Here is a 27872-nt window from a genome sequence, read left to right on the forward strand (position 1 = left end):
AGAACAACAGAGATGGAAGGTCCCATTTCCATATGGTAATAGAGCTTGTGCCCAAGAAATCAAGGACAGAGTTGGCACTGCAGCCTATAAATCCCAAGGAACACTCAAGAGTAATGGATCCAATAAGGCAGAAGAGGAGCATCCAGCTGAGGATCTTACCAACACTACAATACATCAGGATGGACATAAACTCCCCAAACCCAGTAATAATGACCCAAACTTTCACATACCCTTTACATCCAGTGTGCATTTCCTCATTTTTATACCAAGTACCTGAGTTTCCCTGCACAAAATGAGGCACTGACTGCTTAGAAACTTCAGTTGAAATGAGTGTTAATACCTAGAGCAATACACAAGGGGCTGTGCTTCTGGACAGCATCTGACTGCTTCCAATGGCCTCATCCAGGAGTGAGGGGAACACTGGTGTGAGTGGAGCTCCTGCTGCCTCTCCTGCTGGGGCTGGCTCCTACCAAAACACTTCAACAACATGGCAGTGACCATTCTCCTGCCCACTTCAGGAGGTTCTCAGCCTGCACTGGGACTATTGCTATGTCCAAGTCCAACACACACATCCAGATGTACACGGAGCTTCCCACAAGTATTTTTCACACCCAGTGTGACAGAAATAGAGAGTGCAGGGCTCCTGCTGGGACACTGGAAAATCACATTCCTGAACACTCAAAGCCTACAAAAAACATGTATTTTAGCATGCTTTTCCTCCAGGATGTAGTCCCATGGAAGCCTGTGCCCAAGAAGCAGAGCATCTTGCGAGCATCTTGAAGGACTAGGGAAACAGAACAAAAATCACTGCATTGACTGTGCCATTTCCACAACACACTTCGGAACCATACCCGCTGGGTACAAGGCACCCTCTTCCATGGATCAGGTGTCAAAAGCCAAGTATTTTACGGCCACATTTTAATGGGATCCTGCAATATGACATAGCTCTCTTTAGCTCAATAAACCACACATAAAGAGACCTTTGAAATGTGTATAATAACCTTTTAGAATGGAGTCAGACTAGTAGAGATTATACTGATTTGGGGTTCCTTTTAAATTATCTCTTAATGTATTATAGAAATAGATCTCAGATCCGAATACCTGGGTTTACAGTCATTAAATTCCTCTTTTTGGAGACAGAATTGAAGGAATTTCTCACCCAAGAATAAAAACCCCATGGTCTTTGGGACAAGCACAAACCAAATGCAACGTGGCATTAATTTGTTAAGACAGGACATGTACAAAGGTAATCCTTCCAAGCGGTATTACAATGGTGCCATAAACCTTTTCCAACTCCCTATTTCACTGGGAGTTTTCCATTAGTGTTCCTTGAGTTGCTCCTCACAAGCCCAAGGGATTAAGATGATGATACTTTGTGTAAATGAGTGCTTGCTTTTAGCGTCATTAACAGCAGCCAGGTTTAATATTGCAATGGTCTCAGCATTCTCATGTGGTGTTACCACAGATGCTAACTTAGCACCTCAAATGCTAAATTTAATACAGATTTACCACGTTTGGTCAAGATTTGACCTGAGCTCTTCAAAAAGCCAATAATAACTTCACCCAGGTCAGTTTGGTCACTGGACTCAGAGGCTGTCTTGGTTATTATGGATTGCTTTGGTATAAATGTGGTTTATAGCAAGTCTCTATGAAGTTTAATGCTTCACAGGGAGCAGCATGTTGAGCATGTACCTTTGCTCATGGCAGAGTTCACTGCCCTCATGTCAAACGATCTTCACCCTGTCCCTCCCTGCACTGCAGTCAGCTTCAGCCTCACAGAAACCCTTTTGATCCTCAAGTGAGTAAAACTTTGTCCCGGCACATCTCATGGGGAAGGAAAGCGACTTCTCGTATGTAAAGCACTGCCAGGGAAACCAGCTCACAGCAGTGGGCGTCATACACTGCTGAGAAGACAAGACACAAGTTTATATGGTATTTCACACAGTCCTTGGATTCTTCACAGCTATTAGATAGAACAAAAGCGAAAGGCAGGGGCAAGCTGGAGCACGGCAGCAGTGACTATGGCCTGTCCGCCTGTCTGCCGTGGTGCAGCCTGACCCGTGATCTCCCTGCCTGTACCTGAACGCTGCTGCTGGGTCCAAATACCACGTCAGCAGAAACTCCCTGGCACCTTTCAGCCCGTTCCAAAGAGCCAAAGCAACACCCGGATCACTGCTGATGGATTTACAGAGGGAAATGGAACAGGACCTTACACCTGCGCCTTCTGAAACACAGCGTCGGCTTCTACGCTCTTGTCTGATTGTACATCCAAGCAACCAAACTCGGTCCTGCTACAGAGATGCAAAGGGAAGACCCCAACAAAGGGAAACCCCAGATCTAAATCCCTCCCTTTTCCTCTTTAACACTTAACTTTTCTACAAAAACTTCATTAAATGTATTACCATAATTATGTCATTATAATTACATACATTTATTTTACATAAATATATATTTAAAGGCTTCTGATCAGCAATGTGTTGGCCTACATACATGAATCAAAACCTTCAATTTATGGCTTTTCTTCTATCAGTCAATATAAACCAAGAATGGAAGTGATTTTTTTGAGCACTGCAAAAGGCTCCAAAAGCCAGTGCACAGCTGGATTCAGCTGGAACCGGAATGGGTGAACAGATGTGAAGGCTTTTAGTTTCACTTTGCAGATGTGAAGAGGCACTGATAGTTGAGATCAACATCCGTATTTTCAGACATTCCAACTAAAACACAGCTGGCTTCCACACTGGATGAGAAGAGCTCTCTATACTGATAACACCTCCTGTTTACATTTTCCCCTTCCTTTCTTACAGCTACATCTTCTCTGCTCAACTTTAAACAGAAACAACTGGGTTCAACTTCATGTTTCCTGATGGAACTAAATCTTCTCAGATGCAAACACACTTCAATTTGAGCAACGTTTTCTACCTCTCAAACAGCACCAGGTAACCTTGAAGTCACAGGGAAGATTTCCTGTGTAATTAAGGTGTACATTTAAATCCATAAAGTTTTGTCTTCTCTCTACCCAATTAAAATCCCCTTTTCTAAGCTTTTTTTCCTCTTCAGTTAGCCAACATTGTTTGGGGGGTTAGGACCCATTACAATGGAGTGACTACTCCTACAAACCATGACTGTAACACTCCCAGGTATGCAAGGCCTTGGTCTAAACAAGAATCATTCTCTGCTCTGATTCAATGCTGCCACACTAACAACCAGGGACTTCCTGCCTGCCGACCCCTGCTCCTGGTTCTTCATTAGAGGATGACAGAGTTCACGGAGGGTGTCTGACAAAAGCCTTTCAATGTGTCACAGAGATTAGAATAAAGCATAGCCTAGGAGGGTAAAACATGTCCTCCTTGGCTTTTATCAACAGCAGAGTAGGCCCTGCCTGAGGGACAAAGCACATCAAAGTGCTAAATCAAATAAGCCTTGAGAGGGGAAGAGAGCGGAGCAGCATCTGCTCAGGGAAGCTGTAAAGAGGGTTCCGTGACACTGCCGAGAACAAAGGTGAGAGCATCGAGGGAAGGAGTCACAGCCAAGCTCCCAGTTAACAGAGACAACAACAGAGCTTCCAATCCCCACCAGCAGAAAGGCTTTCCTGGTTATTAACAGGAAACACGTTACTGGCAACCCCATCTGTGCACTCACTGTTGTGGGCAGGGGCCAGAGTCCCCACTACACAAACAGGGAAGGATGACGAGTACGACACTGTCCACTCCTGCTTTATGCTCTTACCCATCCATGTGCTGTACCCCTATATCCTGACTTGTGTTTGAAGTTCTGAGGAGCCCTTAAACAGCCTCTCTGAGCACACTGCAGTGCTACTGGAGAGGCTTCTAGATGCTGCCATAGGACAGAGAGATCATAGAAGCATCACAGAATGGTTTGGGCTGAAGGGACCTAAAGTTCTAACCCACTGCCACAGGGTTCCCACTATCTAATCTAAATCTCCCTCTTTCACTTTCAGATGACAACCAGTAACAAAGCTCCTGCTCTCACAGGCACACAGCTGCACACTGCCAGCATTCCATCCATGCACAGCCATCTGGTCACTTCCAACCTTCAGGCTCTCACCAACCACCTCATACTTCTTCATACATGACAGTCTATAAAGAGCAACAACTGCAGAGAACTGTATTTTCAGCCACCACCACTAAAGCTCCCATTGCAATCGTTTTGCACTGCCAGCCCTTTTTGTTCAGTCCTTGGCATGCATACACCACAGCAAGGACTGGAAGCTGGCAGCAGCTCCTCTTCCCAAACATTTAGGGATCTACAAGTGTGTCTGCATTAAAAGCTTCTCAAAACACGGGTCATTATCCAGCATTTTTCAGCTGCCTGCACAACAGTTCAGTTCACCCCACAGCAAACTCAGTGTTGAAACACTGCTGCTAACACTTGACATCTGTAGACTTGTCAGAATCCAACCGGTCGCTATAAAACATCCTCCAGTGCCAAAGAAAAGCTGTCCCTTAATTACATCCCTAATTAGAGCCTCCACAGCCCCTTTCCCATTGCTCCTCGGGATACTGACGTGGGAGCTTTGTTCCCCACAGCAAGGCTCCCAGGAGCATGTGCCAGGCAGACCTCCCACCTTTCCAATCAAGATCCTCACTCCACGCTCACTCCATAGGACTTTGCCAACCTTCCAAAGCAATGAGGACTTTTGTGGTGCAGCTCCATCATTCTGACAGCTCAACTCTTTCAGACTGGTTTCATAGGAAGCTAATGCCAGGGAGAGATTTGCTCATGATTGCTGTGAAAGTTGATCAGGAAAAGACAAATCCCCCAATTCATACAAAAGCATCTCTGGATACAAAGACTCTCCAAAGAGAAACCAACCCAAGAAACCCCCCCAGTCATTTCTCTGCATATGCAGCTTCCACAGTATAAATCATTCTACCTTAATATATATATATATACATATATATATATATACGTATATATATATATATATACACACACACACATAGAGAAGGTAACTTTGTCCATGCTGCCCTCACGGGGCTCATCTTTCTCAGCTAGTTCACTTTATTAACCTCAATGAGAATATAACAGCGGTGTCAGAGCAAAATCCCTCTCCAGTTGCACTCCTGGGGTGAAACCTCTTGCTTTAAGTAGGAGAATAATACAGGGGATTTAAATTTAGGCAATTCCCTGCAGAAAAATCCCATCTCTGCTTGTTGAGCCTTCATTGTTCCGTCAGCTTTAGTGAGCATCTGCAGATGGGAATTAGGGTGTGCTTTGCAGAAGGAGTATCATGCACCATTCTGTTTCCCATTAGCAGAGAATGGTCTCTTAAAACCTACTGAAAAGGAACACAGTAAAAGGAGAAGCTGGAGACCCTGCAGACCAAGTGTTCTTGTACAGGTAGCACACTGGTGCCCAAATAACCAAAGGTCTGGCAGAGGAAGGACCTAAGTGTAAAGCTTTCCTCAGATTTCATGCAGCTGTAAATCAGGTCCTGGAGCAAAGTCCAGGAAGCAGCTTCCCCTAGCACCTACTAGGCATTGAGTTCAATTTGAGCACATACTTCAGCTACGTAATTGAGGTTAACCCAAATCACTCAGATTTGAGCACACTTCCTTAAAGTTAAGCAGGTGCTTAAGTGATGAAAGAGCTAATAACATACCCAAGAGCATTCCATGGCTGATGAGGCTGGGAGCAGGCTCTACTGATGCTGTGTATTTGGACATCTGCAGTAGGAAAGGAAGGAAATTCCAGATGGATTGATACCTGCTCCTCTGGCTAGCCTTCTTCCCATTCTCCATTGACAAGGACAACTCATGTTAGGCCAAATGACTTCTGGTCCTTGATGCCACCAGCTGTATAATGCTACCAAATAGAGACTTCTGGACACTGGCATGGGACAGATTAACATAAGATACAAAGTTCCTCCTCTCTCTCAAGTATAGTAAGATCCAGGGGGGTGTAGTTTCAAAGGAATTATCCCTACTCATTTTTCTCCCTATCTCTGGCAGACAGCTCACCAAGAAAATGCTAAATGTACTTGAAGTTTTCCAGATCAGTCTCCCTTATGATTTTCTTAGTGCTTGCACCTGCAATGTCACATACCTCCAACTACACATGGATGAATGGAGGTTTATTATGTGCCTGAATCCATCACATTCTCTTTATGGGTATATATCTGAAGCCACAGCAGATACAAGCACAAAAGCATCCACAGCTATTCACTGCCTCTGCACATGGCAGCATAACTTACGGGAAACGGGTGGAAGAGCTTGCAAATTCCCTTGCCTCTGTTGTTATCACAGTGAATCCCTGCTCTAGTAAATCACAGCCTCTCTGCTGCAAAATCCTTTTGCATTTTTAATGGCAAGAGGTGTGAAAACCCTGTCAGATTACCAGGTGTGTCCCACATCTTCTGCCTGCAGTTTGCCATCAATATTCACAATGGCTTTTGTGTGTATGTCTCTAATTGCCCATTAGCAATTCAGCAGAAAGAGTATTCCTGTGATGAGTAATCCTGTAACAATGAAGCAAAGCACACAGGCTAGCATTTGTGAACAATCCTCCCATGGTAGCACAGTGTTAATCACCAGCCATGGCACAGTCTGGTTAGTTTACTGTCACCTACACTCTTCAGATCAAAACTGAATGACTCAATCAAATCAAAAGTGAATCAAAACAAAATCAAAACGGGATGAGCTCAGTTGCAACCACTACATGGTATATGCTATTGTACACTTGACTGCACTGCACATATGCCTTGGTTACTCTGCACAGTAATTCCTATGGAACAAATGGATGAGTAAAGCAGTGCTCCAACGAAGATCCCTCATCCTGCCCCTCTGTGTGCTGTGGGAGCTGTAGTTTTGGTGTTATTTAAGCAAGTCTCTGGAGGATAAGCTCAAACACTAACTGAAGGAAGGTTTACCACTGTTTCATGATGACAAGGGAGTACAGAGCTTCTGCCCTGAAACACCTGTGAACTGGGTCTCCCAACCTTGCTGCCCTTCTTCCACCCTTGCCCCTATAACTCTGCCCCCATGTTACACCCAGCTGTGCTCCAGACAAAGAAGACATGAAGGCTCAAGAAATGAATAGCTCTGCTAATGGGTGCCTATTGAAGAGGCCTTAAAATCCTTCTCTAGGATGAGGGTATTTCACTTCTAATCCTTTTCAGTGGCAGTTCAGGACATAGTGCTGAGCTGTGCACTTTGGAGACATACTTTCAACTGAAAATAAGACATTGGTGGTTTGGGACTTTAAATAAAGTATTATTATGACCACAGAAACACTACGGGCATGAAATAATACATTTCATGAGAGCAAAATGATCCAGCAGTTGTCCTTGCTTTATGCAGGTTAACAAAACTCACTTCTGCTCATACACACAGCCTGTTTCGGGTAGGAGGCCTAAATTGCTTGGAGAACAGGTAATGTTTGTGTTACTGAGAGACATGTTCTTGCCTGAGCACAGCTTAGGCTGAGAGAAGAAAGAGAAGTTCTATGTAAAGGGAAAAGTATGAACTAGTCTGAGTCCTGCTTTTCTAGAACTGGCCTTGTGGTTTCCAAAAGGCAGAAATTCCTGTGCTCCAATAATTCCATATGGGCAATCCAGACTAAGGTCTTAGACCAGCGGTTCAACAACCACCTCTTCTGTCCATGGTAAACCTGCACTGGCACTGGTTTAGTGTTAAAAACAAACCACCTTTTCACATTCTTCCTGTAACCAGCGTTTAACACAACACCATTAGAAGATTCTGTCTCTTTCTATGACTTCCCAAAGGAATCTGAAGTCAGGATCACACAAAGGCAGCTCTGCTTCACCCACTGAGCAACTTTACTTCATTTTGAGCCAGTTACAGGTTGGAAAGGGTTAAATGGACAGACCCCTGCTTCTAACCCATGGTATATATATGACTTCTGGTTTTCTAACTGGAGGCAAATACTTTGGTGGGTGGAGAATAAAGCCTGTGATGGCATCTCCTGGGCGCAAGCATTCCATATTCTGGACCATTTTAAACTCAATGGGTGGCACCTATTAATTCTTCATTAAGCCTAGAAATTCCTGTCTGGCAACAAATGAAAAGACCAAGCTTACTTTGATGTACAGACTAGAGGCAAGAGATGGAGTTCTGTATTTACCTGTGTGCTTTGGGTCTATTTATGTGTAAAAAGAAGATCCTCAGAGGCAATGCGCTGTTAGTTCCACCAGCATAAAACACTCCTGCTGATTCAAGCCTAGAATTGTCCTGGGTTTAGCTTAAACCACGACAAGAATCAACTGGAATTACTGTAGAGGATTTTGGCTCAGATCTCGCAATGTTAAAAATATCAAGACTCAAACTGCCCACACTGCAAACTTCCAACACATCCTAGAGATAAATCTCTTCTACCTTTACATGAGCAAACTTAAGCAATGGAGGCAGCCCAGCCATGAGAATACTGCACTCAGCACTGGGTGTTGTTATCCTCTCCAAGCTAACCATCTTCTAATGCTACAGAATGCCTATTGGCAAAAGGAATCTCTCTGCCATTTTACTGGAGGTCGTTCAGACCTCTTAGAAAACACTGAGCCTCAAAGAGTTTCAAAGCAATTATCAAACTATGCCATTCAACTGATAACAGCCAGAATGCAGACACAGCTCTGCAGCACTCATGCAGAAGCAGTTGTTGGTCTGAAAGATCACCAGCAAAATTGTTCTTTCAACATGAAAAAGAGAGAAAATGGGACAGGACTCACCATCCTCGTGCCCTTCTCTGTTTCTCCGCCGATGCCTCTCTCGTCGGTGGCTGATAACTGATTCTGTTCCTGTTTCATTGTCCAGGCCATCCCGGCTGCTGGCAGCATTGGGGCTGTTAGGGAACAAAGAGGAAGAAACACTGGAGTCATCTCTTCTTTTCTTTCTGCTACAAACTGCTGCAGTCGTGAGCAGGTTGAAGCCACAAACCCATGACACAGAGTAGCTGCAGCCCTGCTCTGCTCACCCCAAAACCACAGACAGTTCAGTATCAATGCTCTGAGACACAGGCAGTGCCAGCATGACATTGGAAAAGCTGTCACAAGACTGTTGCATGAAACTTCCATAGGGAAAAGCCTACTTATGGGCTAAGAGAAGGGATTGTTTTAGCATGTGCTGAGGTGACAACTGACTACAAGACGGCTTCAGCTGCTAATACACCTGCAAAGCAAACGGGATTTCAACACAGTCCCAAATTCAGGCTATTAAAGCTATTTTAATAGTATAAACTTGCAGATTACCTGCCTAACACAGGAACAAGCTGATAACACTGGTGTTTTGAAGAACCACCTTATTGACCCTCACACTCATCTCAGCCTCCAAAACACCTCAGGTTCCTGTGCATCAATCAAACCCTCCTATGCTCAATTTGAACATCACAGAGCCAAGAAATACATATGTGGATGTGCTCCTCTAGTAATGCCAAGAAACAGCATGCTCTGTCTGGGGCTTAGTCTCCAGCCTGTGAATTGAACTGCCTTTTCTATAATAACCCATACCAATGGCAGTGTTTCAGCTCACTTCCTTAAGTGCTTGCTCACCTCAAACAGCTTTGCTTTCCTGACAATAACCCAAGCTGGATACGCAGCCAAAGGGCAGCAGCTGTAGCTCACCATGGCCACTTTCAATACAGAGCACTGACCTTCAAGGCTGAAGTCCTACAAGTCCCAGCCAAGCTCAGAACAATGAAGTGCACGTCTGTGAAAGGCACAGATCAACCCCAAGTCTTTTCCTCATGTGAAAGCCACACAGATACACCAGCACGGTGTTAACTAGCCCAGCTATTTAGTCTTCCCCTCAGGCTCAATCTATGTTAGGTATCTCTGCTGTTCTGACATTGAGTAAGCTACCTTGGAGGAAATAAGACAAGCCTCTTGCAGTGCTGGCAAAGGCCACAGCTCATTTTAATGGACTGGAATGGAGTGGAAATTGATTTAAAGCTCCTGAATATGTAACAATGCATGATCTGACACGGGCATTGCTCTGCTGTGAAAGATCTCCTTTATAAAGGAGAGCTGCTTGACAAAGTACTACTGGTCATACTCTGCCCATTTAAAAGGGAGTCCCAAATCACCTTTAGTTATGCTTGGCATGTCCTACTTCTGCACATAGAGTGGTACATCATACTTACACCAAAGCATCAGAGTTATTAATGTATTTGTCCTAGAGCTCCAGGAGGCTGGAGTACACTGCCATGCATGTTTTACACAGGGAATTAAACTACCAGCTGGTCCCATGGGCTTCTGTGGAAACTCATCCCAGAACTGGGGGATGCGTAAGCACATGTGCACAGTGTTATGTTGCAGAGGTGCTGAAAAGCCTTCACACACCCACACTCTGCCTTTGCACTGATGAGATGCACTGACATGCCCACCACAGCACTTCAGAAATCCAGGCTGTTATTCAGGAGTATCTGACTGCATATTTAAGCCTCAATTAAGCTATAAAAATACAAGTATTTAAGTGTTGTCATTTCTTGTTTCAGTCCTGCACAACTGAAAGGGGAAAGACAGGGACAGCTTCTTCTTCAGGTCACCCTGCCAGGCTCTCAGGCATCTCAGCAGCACCATCTGGTGACTACAGCTGATATCGTCTACTGCTTCCTAGGCTAAACCAGGCCTACCAAAGGTGCTTTATACCCTAAAACAAAGGGTGCCAAGGAACCTCACAGCCTCCTTGTTTCCTCTCCCCTTGCTGAGCCAATCAAACTCAGTTCAATTTCAGTGCACATACCCAAGAGCTGTGTAGGAAAGAGCTGGGGGGTCATTCAACTCTCTCATGCACATCCACCACTAAACCAGGGACAGCCTCACCCATTCGGATTAACGTGGATTTAGCCAGCACTAAACCAAAGGAGTGGAGCATGAAACACAGGATGAGCTTTGGAACCCTCACTGAGGGGGGGGGGAAAGTCAATTTTCTCTGGATTTAATCAATGATGAAAGAAAACATCAATGCTGTCAGGCAGTAGCTGAGATTACTGCTTAACCTCAGATAAAGATCTCATTCCCTTGGATGGTGCTGACCTGTCTGCTTCATCTGTTCCTTATATTCCTTGTTGTCCAGCACCATTTCTGCTTGTACAATCAGACAGCACCCAGCTCAGCTGGAGCTTCTCCTATAAATAAGCCCCTATCATCACTGAAGGAGAAGGACAGGAGATGACAGACCTCTGGTCGCTTGAACAGCATTTAAAACCATCTCAGGGGTTTAGGAACCAAGATGGTAAATCACACTGCCAGAAGGGGAGGTAACATGTGAGTATACAGCACTACTGAAGTGACAGCTGCTATACTTATAGGGTTGCCCAATGAAAAGACTTGAGGAGCTCAACTTCTTTAGCTTACCCAAAAGAAGCAACTCATTTCGAATGAGAGTGGGTTCTGTATCACTTGGAATCTTTAAACCTTGAGCAGGTGTGGAACTCTAACAGCAAAACAGCATAAAGGGCTTCATGCAGAGTAACTGAGAGAGATCCTCTGCCTCTGTGCTATGGAACCAAACCTGGGGGATCATTAGGCTGCCTTCTGGATTGAAAAAATACAACACAACAGCAAAAAACCACAGCAAAACGTGAAGCCATTCAAGTGGGAGTCTTCACAAGTGTTAGTTATGCCTGGCATGTCCTGCATGTCCATGGCATGTCCATATGTCTTGGCATGTCCTATTATGCACTGAGGGAGAACAAGTTTTAAAGCACATCTCCCCACAAGGCAGATTCCCTATTGCAGTTCAAAACAAGGAAGAAAAAAGGGGTGGGGAGGAGAGAGAAGGAAGGAAGGTAGTTTATCTAGGAATGAGAACACAAGCCAGTAAGATAACCTCCTGACTCAACCTCTGTAAGTTACTTCACCCCTTGAGGAGTCCTGCATTTGCAGTGTTCTAGGAAGAGCTCATCACTTGCAGCTCTGACTGATGCCATGAGGATACAGACAAGGTCTTTGGAATGCCAGGGAGAAGAGCAGGTGCATGAGTAGAGCACAGCTTCAACTCCATCAGCCTGAGCCCATCAGTCGATAGCCGCGAGTGGCTCCACAAACCCAGGCTGGTGCCTACCTGACAATGCAATGATAGTTTTGACTGAAGCTTGATTTTACAGCTGTTCATGTAGGTGTAGGTCAGGGAGACAAAGAACTACTTATATTTGCAGCCACGTGACAGCACTCCCAGGCCTCTCCCAGGCAGCAGAAAGCAGTTGCTGAACACAGGAGGGCAGTAAAGCCTTTGCAAGACAAAGTGTTTGGCAGGGTTAGTATTTCCCAAGCTTGCTTGTCCCCTGTAGAAGGCATTCATCTGTAAAAGACTCATTCACAGCACTAAGGGCTCCTCCGGGCAACAGACAGCCCAGAAAGCAATGGACAGGCATTGCCACCAGGCATATCAAGACCACGTTTCCTTCTCCAAACATCTACCAAGATCACAGCTAGAACCAGGCCCTGCTTTAAATTGATCCTCTGTGTGAAAATTCAGAGGGTCTCCCTGAAAAGGAAGGTATTCCAAGGATACACCTTGGTTTTGCACACAGATCAGGAAATGACAAGGCTACCATTACATTAGATGACTCCCAGCCTGGCTATCCGCAGGTCAATCTGCACATGGAGGAGGCATTATTCCTTATGTAAATGCTTTGTTTTGAGATCAGTGTCGTGCTGGCTCTGCATACCACATCATTATACATAACACAGTAATTAGAAGTTATCATCTGTATGCCACAAAAAGCATTTTGGGCTCCCTCTCTACTTAATTCTTCCACAGTGGGTTTCAAATGAGATCGATATATTTCATTGTAACAATGACAGGTTGGGGTTTTTCCCATCCCCTCTTTAATTCCTCAGTTCTAACAAGTATACAACACTAACAAATAGCTGCTTTGCAGCAGCAGGGAGAAAGGGGGGAAAGAAACAGGCAGGAATTGCAGTTTTGGCTTTAAAATGAAATAGAGATGACAACTTGCTCTTACTGGAAAGAGGGAGGCCGGGAGTCTCCAATGCCGCCGGTTCTCTCAATGGGAGGAGGAAGGTCTGTGTGGCTCTCGGTGCACTGGGAGCCTGTGTCAGAGTGGGAGCTTTCAGCCAGGACCAGCTGTCAATAGAGAGAAAAGAATGAACAGTGGATAAAGAGGTTTCTGGCCATTGCCAACAGATGTCAACGAGTGACCCAGAGGTGAGAAAGGTGCATACGCTGTTACCCATCCCAATTAGCCATCTAAATCTCTTTAAATAATATTATTATAAGGACTTTAATTAAATAAATGCTCAAATAATTATACAGATTATTACCTTTCACTAAGAGGCAGCTACGTGTCAGCTTCCCTCTGTTTTTAGCTGTGGAAGAGCCAGCCCTATATAAGAGACTCCAACCATAACTGGTTAATTTATCAAGGACTAATTCTAACACAAGCATCACACAGATGGTAGCTGGTAAAGAAGGGGATGGAGAAGGAGAGGGGACAGGGTAGGAGGAGATCCTTTCCTTGAGGATATCTTACTCCTAAGAGTGTATTACACCACAAATGTGAGAAGGCAAATACACACACAGAGACTGTCAAAAAGGAACTGCCTGAAGACAAACCAGTTCCGCAGCACCACATGGAGCCAGCTGCATTATTCAAACTCTTATCACCAAAGCAAGAGTGACAGAGGAAACACCAAAGGGGAAAAGAACATGAGCCTTCCTAGTAACTTGGTAATTAAAGCTTCTTTCTTTCTTCCAGGGGGGGAAGTTGACAGGAGATGGTTAGAAAACATGTGGATATTTGTTCTTTAGTGCTTCCCTGCTCCTGGAGGAAGCCTCAGCAATGCAGGACCTATTATGAAGGCAAATCCACCATACTGATACAGGCTGCAGATCATCTCGGGAGTGCTGCTGAAAAGCAAAATCCAGTGCAACAAAGCAACTCCTTTGTGAATACTGCCCCTGGGCCGTGATTCCCTGAAGGATAAAGCACTGGGTACCCACTTCTTATTGATCTTCAGTGGGATTAGAGTCACAAACAGCCTCAGACTATGCCATTACCATTATAAAGGGAAGAGGGCTGCAGGAAGTATCCATACTAATCCATCAGGTGCACTCAGGAAATGCACCACTTTAAACTTGGATCAGTTCACTCCCAGCTACGGTGAACGTGAGACATATTCAAACAAAAGATAAGATTCTGGCAGTATCTCCAAGTAGCTTGTTAATCCCAGACAAAGGTCTTTCAGGTTTCAAGTGTAAACCATAAGCACAACAGCCCTGATAACACAGTGGGCAGTGCAGAACCTGTAGTGTTCACCAAGTGAACAGAAACCCCCCGAAAGAGCATCAGAAAACCATTTGTTGTGCTAGAATAGAACCCGTGCAGCAGAAGACGGCACATGCGGCAGGACTGTTAGCAGGATGCCAGGCTGGTTCTTCCCCAGCATCAGAAGGATCAGAAAGGCAATGTAACAGCTCACAGTGGAATTCCAGACTCAGCTGGAGCTTCATAATGAGTTAGCAGCTCTGCCTCTTTCCAGCACCTCACAAAACACCTCCGATTTGATGAAGGTTTGACAGGAGAGGAGCAATTCGGGGGGGGATGCACATTTACACAATACACATGTCACTGCCATGGCTGCATGTGTGGCTATACACAATCCCTGCTCCCTGCTTTGCTGTGCTAGCAGGAGCTCCCCATTTCCTCCGACAACAAGGAGGATATGTAATGATTTACATCATGTATCCCATCAGCTTTGAGATACCCCGTGCCCTGTTCCTTGACGTGCTATGGTGGGAGGAAACAGCCCCAGTATTACATCACTTTGAATGGAGCCGATAACGCACTATAGGGCTGCCACATTCCAGCCTTCTCCCTGTGTTTCCGTGAGAAAAGCAGTGTTAACCCCAGCTCCCTGGCCAGGAGCCAGCCTGATAATTGTGTTTCACCCCCCAGCTTCCCTGCGGTTTTGAGTGGCAGCAGTGCTGTAATCCATTCCTTGCACTGTGTTGGTGCTGTGCGTGCTGTTCAGGAGCGTGCCTGGGGCCCGAAACCAGCTGCTGGCTTCCACCCCACTGCACTTCAGTGTGAAATGTGGACGTCTTCTGTGTGGCACACATGGAAGGACTTAATAAAGAAGTGTGGAACTAATTGCAAGTGTTGATTCAGTCCATTCCATCATCCCGAATGCTGTTTGGTTTCTCAGCTGAGGTCCTACCATCACATTCCCTACTAAATCCTGCCAAGGAAGTGAAGAAAGCATATCAGCCCTGGCATGTTAGAGAGGAATCCTGTGTTTTTCTGATGTACCCACTGATTCCCACACAGCCACTTCCAATTCACAACAGCACAAACAGCAGTTTTGTGCTGCGGTAGCAGAATGTGCAGCCTGTTCATGGTGCAAAAGTGCCTGTTGCCTTCTGTATTCTGGGAATGCTGGCCAGCACTGCCAGGGATCTGCTAAGGAACAGTTATCCTGGAATTCACTTGCAGAAAGTGTTCAGTTCATTGTGTCACCACTGCTCACTTCAGGGATTGGACTTCTGATGTCAAACCCTAGCACAGGAACAGCAGCAAACTTCATACCAGCCCATTCTGCTTATTGTAAGCAAACCCAAGGGATGGAAAGGCAATTGGGAAGAGGATGGATCTCAAATGTAGGCCAGACTGAAGCTCCTCAGTCAGAGCCTAACAGTGGCACCAAGCCAGAGAACCCTCCCAGTGTCAGAAGAGCCCTGATTTCTTCCCATTACTGCACCTGATCTCCAGCAAGTCCTCACATCCATAGCTCAAAGGAGAGACTGAGCTGAGCTCTTAGGCAGAAGCTCTTTACATTGAGGGTGCTGAGGTGCTGGCACAGGGTGCCCAGAGAAGCTGTGGCTGCCCCATCCCTGGCAGTGCTCAAGGCCAGGTTGGACACAGGGGCTTGTGGAGCAGCTGCTCCAGTGGAAGGGGTCCCTGCCCATGGAACTGAAGGAGCTTTACGGTCCCTTCCAACCCAAACCAGTCTGGGATGCTATGAATGACACCAAGAACTGCCTTTTACAGGGCTCACAGACATCTCAACAACTCACAGGCACTCAGCCAGCTCCAGGAACCAGTCTGTTCAACCTGGATGGCTGAAGGCACCAGCCAACAAGCACCAGTCTGGGAAGGGGAAAGAGCAAACACTGGTACATTCTGCTCCCACAGTCTCACCTGGCTCAATACCTCTTAGTCTATCAGCAGGAAAACTACAGTATGTAAATGCTGTTACTGAGAGCAGCAGCAGCTCTTGGTACCTCTCATACAGCCACTAAAGAAATAGCTCCAAAAGCCATTTGTATCTTTGAAAGCAACTTCACAACAGCCACATTCATCTCCAAGTTGAAAGTCATTATTCCCTATAAAGTCACAGCCATCTCAAATCCCAAGTCAAAGCTTCAGAGTCACAGCCCATTATCCACAGGAGGCCTGCTCCCCAAGGCCCAATTGCACTAAAAGACTTACTGATGAGGCTCTTTATTCCATTAGGAATTCTGTCAAAAGACAACAGTATTTCATATTGCTGGAAGGGCTGCGAGAGCCTATTGGGAATGTGATGTTTATTTTAATCACAAGGAATTATCTACGCCAGGTAGATCAGCCTTCCCCCCCTTTTATCCTGCACGTTGCCTGTATAGTTATTTGGGGTTTGCTCCAACCATGGACCAGGACCAACCTCCCATAGCCTGAAAGTCAGAAGCCAAAAGACTTTAAGAAGCCTGTGGCTGTCAGGTAAAGGGTGACCCACTTCAGTGTTCTGAGAGGGAAAGATGCAGACTGGGTTTCCAAATCAAATTGCACAGGTACATGGCACAAGGGCAAGAAGGTGGAAGGTATCCCTGCCCCGGCAGGGGGTTGGAACTGGATGATCTCCTGGTCCTTTCCAAGTCAAATCATTCCATGATTCTATGATTCTATATTCTCCTTCATAAAAAAAGGATGTATTTTCATGCTTCCTATTATTTAAGGAGCTGAGAACAGAATTCAGTTCTCAACTTGAGATCAAATGACCTCAGGTTTTTAGCTGGGAGAGGGAAGAAGGAAAAGGTTAAAGAACTGGGATGTAAATGGGAATGAAATAATCCATACCCTTATTCACGTGGAACAGTCTGGGGTCAGGGATTTGGCTTTGCTTAAACTCCAAGAACACTGAGGCTTGTTGGAACACCCGGAGTCAGATTTTGCTGCACTGAAGAGCCCCAATAGTGTGCATGAGTTCAGAAGGAATCATCAGAGCACTGAACCACCAGTGCAGAAGATGAGTCTTTAACTAGACCACACAGCTAAAAACAAACACCACCATGCTCCTGGGTGCATTGCTAAGAAGAGACTCAGCTCAGGGATGCAGAAAGCAATCTGAATATCAGCCTGGGTTTTGAATTCGTATCAGTTCAAAAGCATGGGAATGGGAAGGAATGACACTGAGGAGCAAACACAGTGCAATTGTTACATACTGAGAAGGAGGAAAAGTGTTCTCAGGATTAATTTGCTCCTCTGATAAGAGCTACTGCTCATTTCTACCCCTTTGCTTTCAAAACAGACGCTGCTCTCACGCTATGGCAACATAAGTGACATCTTTATAGCCTTTATTATCTGAAGCTTTCAGGATGCTCTCTTCAGCTCGTTAATGACACAGGAGATCCCTTTTTGTACCATCTATTCCCATCCCATCAGAAAGCCATGCTATAGCCCACTTATCCTTGGGCTGAATACAGACCCCCCATCACCAAGATGCAGAGCCTAAAAGCAGCATATTCAGCAGCATTGAGCCCTTCAGCCATCTCCAGCTCCTCAGAGAATGAAGCCCTCACACCACAGCAGTGGCCATTAGCACTTATGCTCTGCCATGGCTTGAAGTGAACCCCATCACATGTCCAGTTCCTGCACAAGAACTGACATAAGCCAACAACCTCATTAGCAAAGAACCTTGTGCTGTCTCCCACAGCATTCAAGGAACCATCAGGTCTCAAAGGCCATGGCTGTTTGTCTCTGTACTTAAGCATTACTTCATTCTCTAATGAAGATATTTTATCCTAGAGAATGAACACCTCTTTTAACAACCAATTTACTCCTCCATGGAGCACAACACACAGGGATCATCCCCTCGTTGGGAAAGCAAGTAGGCAGATCCCTGTTGTGTTCATTTCTTCCCCTTGAGCACTGCCCAGCAGCACAGGTCTCTATCAGCATAACTGCACTTTGAAACACTCATTGCTTTTCAAACCAAGGCATTTAGATACCTAACACCCACTGCTGATGGACATATACAGCTCTGGAAGTCACCCTGGTTATTAGTCAGCTATTGCTATCGAGTCAAAAGGTTGGAGCACAAAGGCCAAAGAAAGTACCTTTTCCACCTGAATGCATTTCCCAGTGACAGAACAGGTGAACTTTCAAAGGAGTACAAACCAAAGGGAAAACTTTATCCCAAGTTTTTAAGACCTCAATTTCACAGAAAATCCAGTAAGTGCTTAATACTCTGTACACCTTTGGGTGTGCAGGAGGACTAAGGTTAAGTCCATACATTACAAAGCTCTGGCTCTACTTGCCTAATACTCACAACCTGTTGGGACTACCCAGCTGCCAGAGTCTGAGTACCCTAAAACTAAAAGCAGTCAATAGAGCAGAAAGCAGCTGATCATATTAAATGATAAAGCTGAGCTCAATTCATCTGCCAGCCCTTGCCCTCACATGAGCAACGTTTTCAGCCGCTTAGAACCCAGCAGGGGCTGTATGTGATGAACCACATGGCATCATTACTTAAGAACACTCTCCCAGTCAAACTGGTGTTTAAAAGATACATTGCACTATCCTTACATAATAGTAGCATGCACACATGCACTCTACTGTGAGCCGCAGCATGCAATCAATACTGTATTTGATTTTACAGTGAAGGCATATGTAATCCTCATGTAAAATGTAAGCCTTTGCTTCCACTGAGACTCAAGACACTTTAACAATCAGGATGTATGTAACTGGCTACCCTGCCACTGTGCCCACTGTACCAAACCACATATACACATAGACACAGGAACCAACATACCCAGGACACCACTCTTCCGTTGAAGCAAGGGAGCTTTGCGTTGTCATCTGAGATCTCCTCCTTTACCACCCTGGAAAAAGATATAGGAAGAAAATCAAGAGTTAGCAATGGCATCAGCTCAGAAGAGACAGTGGTTTCTTAAATGGCCAGGAAAAAACATTAGGTTTTGATATAGTTTTGCTATTAGCAAGTCTTCTATCTTTAAAGAACGGGTACTCTACATAGCTAACTAATAGTCACTCAACTGCAAAACCACCAGGCTTGCTCTTCAATGTAACGCTTCACTACTACACATTGATGTGACATGCTTTCTGTTACCTATGGGCTCCAACCAGAATCGGGAACCTTTTGAACAAGGAAGCACAGAGGAAAACTCTTCAGATGGGGACTGTCTAAAATGGGCAGAGAGGGGATGCAGTGGTGCTTACACCAAGTCAGACAGGAGATCTGTAGCAGAAACAGACTCTGGCCTCAGGTCCCTGCACAGAACAGGGAAAATTTGGTTTTGACCATCTCGAAGCTTTAAGGAGACAGCCAACCTGAACGAGTCAAACTCAGTGAAACTGTGGTTCCACAACCACATTTTCCTTTATTTATGTTGTTGTGTTTCTTGTTGCTGTGTAAAAAACCCACAATAGCCACAAAGCAACTGACTAAACAGTGGCATGTTATGGGGGGGAAAAAACTGGTTAGGAAGGAGAAGAGAGGAGAGCAAACAGACGAGTTTCCATCCTGCTTTTGGTAAAGAAGGAGTAACTCCCAGCACCAGTAATATCTGCATCTGCACTAAAAGAAGGATATAACATTCTCTTCTGTCTCCACATGGATTTGCATTGTTAATGGCTAGCAGCACAGCCTTCACCCCTTTCCCATTACTGGAAAGAAAAACAGTTTGGAACATTCATTTAACTCCTGATGCATCTGTCCTGCCTTCACCTTTTGGCACCAGGAAACACATCGTATGATGCCATTACTGGTTCTAGTCATTTATACCTAGACTCTGAAGAAGCAATTAAAGTAAACTCCATTGAAATCAAGCTTTCAAAACCTTTGACAACCCAATGAAGCTCTCAGACCTGTAATTCTGGAGCTGCAAACGCTGTATGCAGACCGAGATTTCCACATTTGCTTGGATCTCCAGCTCCAATGCATCGACTTGGATTCAGACATTCCCTTTTGTGTTTCAGGGAGCCCTGGAGAGAACACTCAGCACAGATCCAACTGCAGAACCAGCAAAGAAAAACGCTGCAATAACACTACCTTGTCAGCTGTATGTTTTCAATGACAGCATCTTCCCTGTCCACCCAAGGAAACATCACCTACCACATCCCAGGAATCAGATACGGTTCTGCACCAAGCTCTAAGCACGAGGCAAAACTCCAGCGTTAAAAACATGTCGATTTTGAGGTCTTCTGCAGAGAAAAGGCCTGGGGGGGGGGGGGGGGGGGGGGGGGGTGTCCTTCTGACACCAACACATACAGCAGCAGTCCGGATAGCCCTGCAGTACTGCTCAGACTGGTTCAGTTGTCTTCACAGTGGAAGACAAGTGCGCTGAAGTCACTGCTTCCAAAGCAATGTGCTCTATCACAGCATTAGCCTTCTGCTGAAGGGAACAACTTCCAGATCTGTTGTAACTTGAACTACTAAATATAGCCTTGAGCTATGAGGCAAGAGAATGACTGACTGTAATTCCCAGCTTGCTTTGGGTAGCAATCAACAGTGCCAAGAACAAAGCAGCAGCCACTAATTTCAAATATCACTGTTTTACAAATCATTATTGGTAGTAAAGAGGCAGCTCCTTTCAATTCGCAGGCAGAAACAGAAAGGAGTATGAATGGTTGCAGCCACATACTGCAGTTTGAGGACAATTTCTATTCAAGGTGTGCTTCGCTCTACCAGAACCCAGAAGCAAGGGCAGAGAGGGACCCATGTCACTGCTCTTGGAACACACATGGTTCATTAGGACCTAATACAGCAGCCTAAGACCAGGGTGGATAAGGCCTTAAATAATGGATTCACAACCTGGAATCACTCTAGCATGGCAAGGAAGAAGAGGTGATGTGTTTCATTTGCCAGAGACCTCCTAGGGAGATGAAGTGTTGGTATTGGATGTGGTCCACTGTGGGAATGGGACACCAGCGCTCTCCAATACAAGTTAATGGACTTACTGTTTGATAATAAGAACAAAGACCATCTGATACCAAGAAACACATCATAGAATCAAAGCTTCCCTTCAGAAGAGGGAATATTTGTTTCCTAGGTCACATCCTGCCTCCTGGCAGCACTGTGCCTCTGTAATTGTTGGCAGGGCTGGAACACATGCGGTCTCCATCCCAGCACACACAATCTTCCACTTAACCTGGGTTATGAACCACCCTGAGAAAGAGAAAAGAGCAAATAAACACCTATCCCCCAAGCCATTTCAAAGCTGCCACTCGGTGAACACCAACAGTAACAGAACAAACCAGTCATTTCCAGGCTCATCTGGGTCATGATACCTCCCAGCAGCAGGTCTGCCCCTATTGCCATGATGTGTTCAGGCTGTACATAACTCCCTTCTGCAAAGGGGAGGGAGGGGAGACCCTGCCAGCACACCAACAATTTACCTGGAGACTTTTCTTCACCATAAAATCCTGACGGATGTGATCCTAGACCCTTTATTTCATCCCTTAAATACATCTACCAGGTAAAAGAACAACACAGGGGAGCAACCCACCCAAGGCCACAGAGTTCATCAGTGACAGCCCATGAAGAAGACCCCACAGTCTTGAATACCCCCAGGGACCTGCTCTACATCACCAGCAAACCCTCACCATCAAATCCCTCATCACCACATTGTGCTCTTAGGGAGAGTATGTGCAAGCAAGGGTGTGGATGCACGGGGGAGGGGAGGAGGGACCGGCTCTCAGCAGCTGACATCCTCTGCTTTATTTGACTTAGAGGAGATGTAAGAGCTAATTACCAAATGAAACAATCCCTGCTGGTAACAGCCCCTCCTTCCTCTTGCTTCCTGGAATTGTGTCTGGATCCTCTGGCTTTGCTTCCAGCCTGCTCTGCACAAATAGGTGTTTCTGCATTTACCAGACCCAGTCCTGCTCCTTGTCTCACACCTCACCTGCTTCTCTGACAGGTTTACATTCCTGGCCATCCTCCCACTATCCTTACTTCTTGTCTTCCTTCAAAGAGGATTTCAGCCATGGATTGAGCCTTACCCTCACTCTGATCCCGCTCCCAAGCAGTTTGCTGCCTCAGACAATATGCTGACTCCCCATTCAGAACACCAAGTGAACCCCACAAGCCTCTAATGACTCTGATTCATAAGCATGTAGGCAATTGGATATTAAACATGGGGTTGATAGTGTTGCAGACACTTGCACTCAGATTGCATCATACGTGCCTGTGAGACTCAAATCTCCAGAATTCACCAGATGATTTCTGGTTTCTGCTCAGAAGAATGAGGTTAACAAGGGAATTCTCGGCTTGATTCACCAGCTGCAAGCCCAAACCTCATGCCCCATGCCTGGGAAATGCAGGGTTGAGATGGCAGTGTGGCCCCTACTGATTCACTCCAGGTTCATGTGTACCATGCCACAAAGTGCTCATCCTAACATACATTAATGCCTTCTTGCCACTGTGATCATACCCAAAACTTGTTTGAACTTTCTTATTGTCCTTTACTGATGGGGAAAAGGGAAGAAAAGCTTCATTCACTGCTTGCTTGGAGAACCCTATAGAGAGAAGGCAAAGTAATTCAGCCATTTGTTCTATACATGATCTTCAATGACTCCCATCAGCACAGAGGCAGGTAAGGGATTATTCAGATCTTAGGTTTGATTCCCAGAATCACGTAGGTTGGAAGAGAAATCCAGGGATCATCTAATGAACCTCCTGCTCACAGCAGGTTTAGGCTACTTAGGGCCATGTCCAGTCAAGTTTTGAGTAGCTCCAGGGATGGAGGTTCCACAGCCTCTTCAGGCTCCTTGTGAAGCAGCACTTTCCCCCAGAGCTGTTTGAATTAGTAAAGCCATAAGTAATCCTAATTGCAATAACTCAACTGGAAGCCAAGGCTGCAGCTCTAAAAATAACCTTTCTGGGGCTGATTAACATTTCAGTCTGAATCTTTAATGCAGAATTAAACCTTCAGGCTTCGCATAGCTGAGGTCACGACAAGAGAGCCTTTAGCCAGCCTTCCAGCCCAAAGAAATGAGGGAAAATAAAGCCACCCACTGGATTTGCAGGTGAGGCTTGGCAAGGATGTAAGGTTTATTCTGGAAACAGGGAAGAGAGGAGGAGAAATCCTCTTGCAGAGCAGATAAACACCACAATGCAGTGCAGCACAGAAGGGCTCTGCTCAACACAAATGATCCAGAGCCTCCTGTGATGGCTGCAAGGCTCAGATCTTGCCTGCATCCCACTGAGCTGGTGAGCAGGGAATGATGCTGCAGCATTCCACGGCAGAACTATGGTGCTTCCCTACGTAAGGCTCATGCCAATCACTCCTCAACATACCACAGGGTCAGAGCAGCACCAGTGCTCTCCTTTTTAGGTTGTTATTCCCAAACAACACTGACAATGCTCTGCCTTTCCATATATGCACTTTGGTGCAGCAAGTGCCACATAAACCTGTCAGAAATGACTAGGAACACGCTGCCCACGGTTATGATATCAGTGACACACCCAACCATGGAACAAATCCCTCCTCATACAAAGAAGCAGCAAGAAACTGTGTGCAATGGGTGCTAGGGAAGTCACCTTGTCCTGCAGAGGTGATAAATGCATGGAGAAACACTCTCTTCTTCTTCTTCTTCATGTATTAATCAGCTGCTCTGCCCCACGTTCCTCTTATGACTTAAAAATCAAAGCACACAGTGGTAGTGATTCTGGCTGCAGTTAACAGTGAAGGCATTCATGTATTTATATATACACCAGTTATCTTCTGCCACATCTCATCTTTATCATCACCACACTAAATACTTTGCCCACATAACTGCCTCTTCCCTGTTTTTTTCCACTCCACCTTTATTCCTGGAGGCATAGCCAGTAGTTTTCCATGCCAGCCTTCAAGAACTGCAAGGATCATTTATCACCTTGCAGGAGAACTGCAGGATACTGGAAATGTTTTGGTACTTAGATCCTATACCAGATACTGACCTAAGCGTCAGCACACGAATGAAGGAAGAACTACTGCATTCCCCAGCAGAGAATTGGCCTCAATCTGCTCTTCATTTCAAACATAAAGTTTCACTTTTTATAGCAATAAGCTGGGATTCAAGGCCAACTCCATCTGTTTAGGCTCTACTCTGGCACCATCCCACTGCATGACCTTGAGGAGGCCAGTTGGCCTATTACACCCTGTCTTACTGCAAGGAATTTACAGAACCTTCATGCTTAGAAGCTCCTCAATGACTGTTTAAGATAGGCATTGGAGCAACAGAAATCCTCATTACTTGGTTAGAGGGGTCCATAATTCTGCTTAGGCAAGATCCCTGCACATGAGCCCAAAAAGAACAAGAGCATGGAAAGGAGGGAGGAAAGCAGAGATTCCAGACTGTAAACAGGGGAATTCTGATCTCCAGCAATCCAGTTTAGCCATCTGCATCACACTGAAAGCACTTTTAAAGGCCCATCAGTCATTACCAAGTGCAACAGGCTGACACAGTGACTCATACTAAAAGGTTTCACGCGTTTTGAACCAACTGGTACTTGGGCTCCAAGCCCAGATCTGTCTCATCCTTCCATTTCAGTCCAGTGCAGCTCGGTTTAGCTTGTGTTGGGCTACAGACCCTTGCCCATTATCTTGAAAGGGTCTCCAAATATAGTGCACTTTGGAGCATCCCTGAGGAACGGCTTCCAATGAAGTGCTTTCAAATATTAATGACTGACTGTTACAGAGCAATGGCATCTAGGGAATAGGATTTGCTTCTCTGCTCCTTAAACAACAATATTTCAGCGGTTGGGCAGATGCTGAGGGTGTGAAACCCTCACTGAAATACAAGGATTTATGGCATTGTAAGTTGACATCTATAGAAATCAGTCTATTTTAGCACTGCTAAGCCCAGCTGTGTGCAGTGTTATCCTCCACTCCATCACCACCTAACCTAGCAGAAATAAAGGTTAACTATGTGCATAGAGAAGCAAAGCAAATGGTTGACTTTTGGAGTTCTAAGACCTTACCATTTGTTTCCATCAATACCATATATACCCTTTGGTTTGGAATAGAACAGACTGAACTGTCCATAACAAGCAAAGCATTTTAGCCACACTGACAGTTTTCTGCCTTTTCCATTATTCCCCTTGTCCCTCCACCCCTCATGTTCTCCACTAAATTATGTATGTGACTATATTACAATCTCACAGGTGTTAATGAACCTATTCTTGCAACTGTCCCAAGGGGCAGCCACAAATCACTGCCTCTGCCATAAAGACAAGCAAGTCACAATACAAAGGGACAGGTCAGCATCATTCTGACCTGAACCCCCATTTCCAAGTCCCAGTCCAACGGCTCAGCTACAGAACAATAAATATTAACAAGCCCTCCATAAAATTAAGGAGTTCTTGAAAACAACCTAGGAAAAAGAGTGTCAGAGAGGCTGCTGGCAGCAGTGGGATGGTTGTGGAATGCCTGTTTCAAACAGCTGGCTCTCAATTGCCTTCCCCAGGGTGCAATTAGCTTCAGAACTCCAGTGCAGGACACTCAAAATAGCACTTTGAGGTGACATTCACACAGAGCCAAGGCAGGGATGCAGCCTGTTGAAAACCCAAGTCAGGTCATGACCTGGCACACGGAGAGCTACATACCAAGTCATTGAGCTGGTTTCTAATGCACGGCCCAAGTGGCATTCTCCAAGCCAGGTCTGAAGCTGGGAATTGAAAGGGAAGGTTCATGATGCTTTTAGCTATCAGTGACAAACAGCAAGAGAGGCTGCACCATTTGTAAGTTCACTGCCCACTCCCCCCACCAGATACTACCACTAAAGCCTCTGTTTTGTGCAAAGGGAGCACTGATTTTGGTAATACAGCCTCCCTCAGCACAAACTGACTCTTTTAGCTTCCAGTCCTTTTGAAGCTACCTGGGAAGCATTAAGAGCCTAAGATTTCACATCCTCCCCAAGGCTGTTTTGGGATAACATAACCTCAATTCATCAACATGCAAAAAGCATCACTTTGCAGCCAGTACTCTTGGACCTCCAGCCTGAAGTGTGGATGCCTCAGCTTAAGTCTGAAATCCACCTGCTCAGTGTCTAAAGGGACAGAGAAGCAATTCAAGGTACTAAACCCAAGTCAGTTTTACTGCAGCAAGCAGTGACAACAGCAGTAATGGAGTGACAACAAGGTTCACTACAGGCCACAGATTACACCAGGGACACAGGTACTTCCTCTGGCTGCCAGACCACACTTAAGCCTCCTGCCACTGATTATTCCAAGGGCTTCCCACACTAACTGGATTCAAATGAAGACAGATACACTCCTTCCTATCACACATCCAAAATGGCACATAGGCTGCCCCTTGTCCCAGTGCAAGTCAAGCAGATGCTCCAGCACAGGGATGGGTCTGAGCCAGGCAGAGCTGACAAAGGAAGGTAATTTGGAGGAAGAGCACCATAAATACTTCAGAAGGATGCTATGAAAATATAATGAGCGATATCCAGCCCATTGTGGCATAGGTCCTGTTCCCAAATCCCACAAGACTACTTTGCAACATCCCATTATTCTTATTCAAATCATGAACCCCCACTCAGACTGAGCCCACAGGCACCAGATGGCTCTTATCTTGGTGTACTTGCACACATTTCACCATGGCCAAGGCAGTTCTTTCTGCCCCAGGTTAAGACCCTGTTTCATAGCAAGATTAACAGTAAATGTGCAATGTGCAAGCTCTCTGGGGACAGAGTCTTTTCGGTGTAAAAGCTGACATTTACACACAGCAGCCACAGAGGGAAGGGACCACAAGAACAGCCGGTGCAGGAAGGACAGGCAGACGTGGCAACCCCAATCCCATCATGTGTGGGTATCTATAAAAGCAAATAAATGAGGCAAGTAATGCCAGAGAGCAGGCTGAGGGTTTGTGCTGAAGCACAGTCACATGTGCTGCCACTGCCTCCGCAATCAGCAGCAGAAAACAGCATCCCAGCTCAAGACTCCTGCCAGCACACTCTATTTGCATTACCAGATGACAGGCAGCCCATTTGCAAAGGCAATGCCACCAAGCCTGCCTGGTAACCTTAGGAATTGATTTGCTGTCTTAAAGGGAAAACCAATGTATGTGTACAGAAACAGGTTACTTCCACCTCAGCACGATCCGGCTGCTGTCACTGCTGATGCTGGCACCTTCACACAAACCAGAGCATTCCCCTTCACCAGTGCAGCTATCCTGGCATCAGTGGCACCAGCAGAGCTCACAGAACGTGGTAAAACAGAAGAAAGCACAGTATTTGCCCTCTAAAAATGGGACAGGAGGTTTTCTGTACCATTTCTCCACCCAAACACCATGTTAAAGATAACTGCATTTTCATCTAAACACAAAGCCTCTGCATACCAATGCGTGGCACAACAAAACCCCACGTACAGCCAGGTCCTTACTTTAGGAAAGGAGTAACTGTGTATATTCTTTTTGCAGCTATTTGGAGGTCCCCCTTCAGCATATGCCATGGTAAGGAGAGAGGTGCCCACTCTGCAGCTGGAAGAAGGAAGGAGAAGAAGGGATCTTCCTTTGATGATCAGGTGCAATGTCAAACTAAGGAAGGATAACCCTGGCTGAGCTATCCTTTAGGAATCAGTTCCACAGCAACAAACTCCAGGAACAAGCCAAAGGATCCTAATCCCACATATTCCATCAAGTCCACCACTCAATATGGACCAAAACACCTTT

General features: G+C 45.6%; 1 protein-coding gene across 2 annotated transcripts in view; it reads right to left on the reverse strand.

Moving 5' to 3' along the window:
- DVL1 (dishevelled segment polarity protein 1) overlaps positions 1–27872 on the reverse strand; it is a 63930-nt gene that overhangs the window by 18446 nt on the left and 17612 nt on the right. For both annotated transcript variants that reach the window (XM_034068183.1, XM_034068182.1), the window contains exons 2-4: positions 19004–19073; positions 12940–13061; positions 8702–8814 (exon numbers count right to left, since the gene is read on the reverse strand). In XM_034068183.1, the coding sequence (XP_033924074.1) occupies positions 8702–8814; positions 12940–13061; positions 19004–19073 (305 nt within the window). The remainder of the gene's footprint in view (positions 1–8701; positions 8815–12939; positions 13062–19003; positions 19074–27872) is intronic.

This window comes from Melopsittacus undulatus, chromosome 12 (genome assembly GCF_012275295.1).
Source record: "Melopsittacus undulatus isolate bMelUnd1 chromosome 12, bMelUnd1.mat.Z, whole genome shotgun sequence".
Classification (NCBI taxonomy): Eukaryota; Metazoa; Chordata; class Aves; order Psittaciformes; family Psittaculidae; genus Melopsittacus; species Melopsittacus undulatus.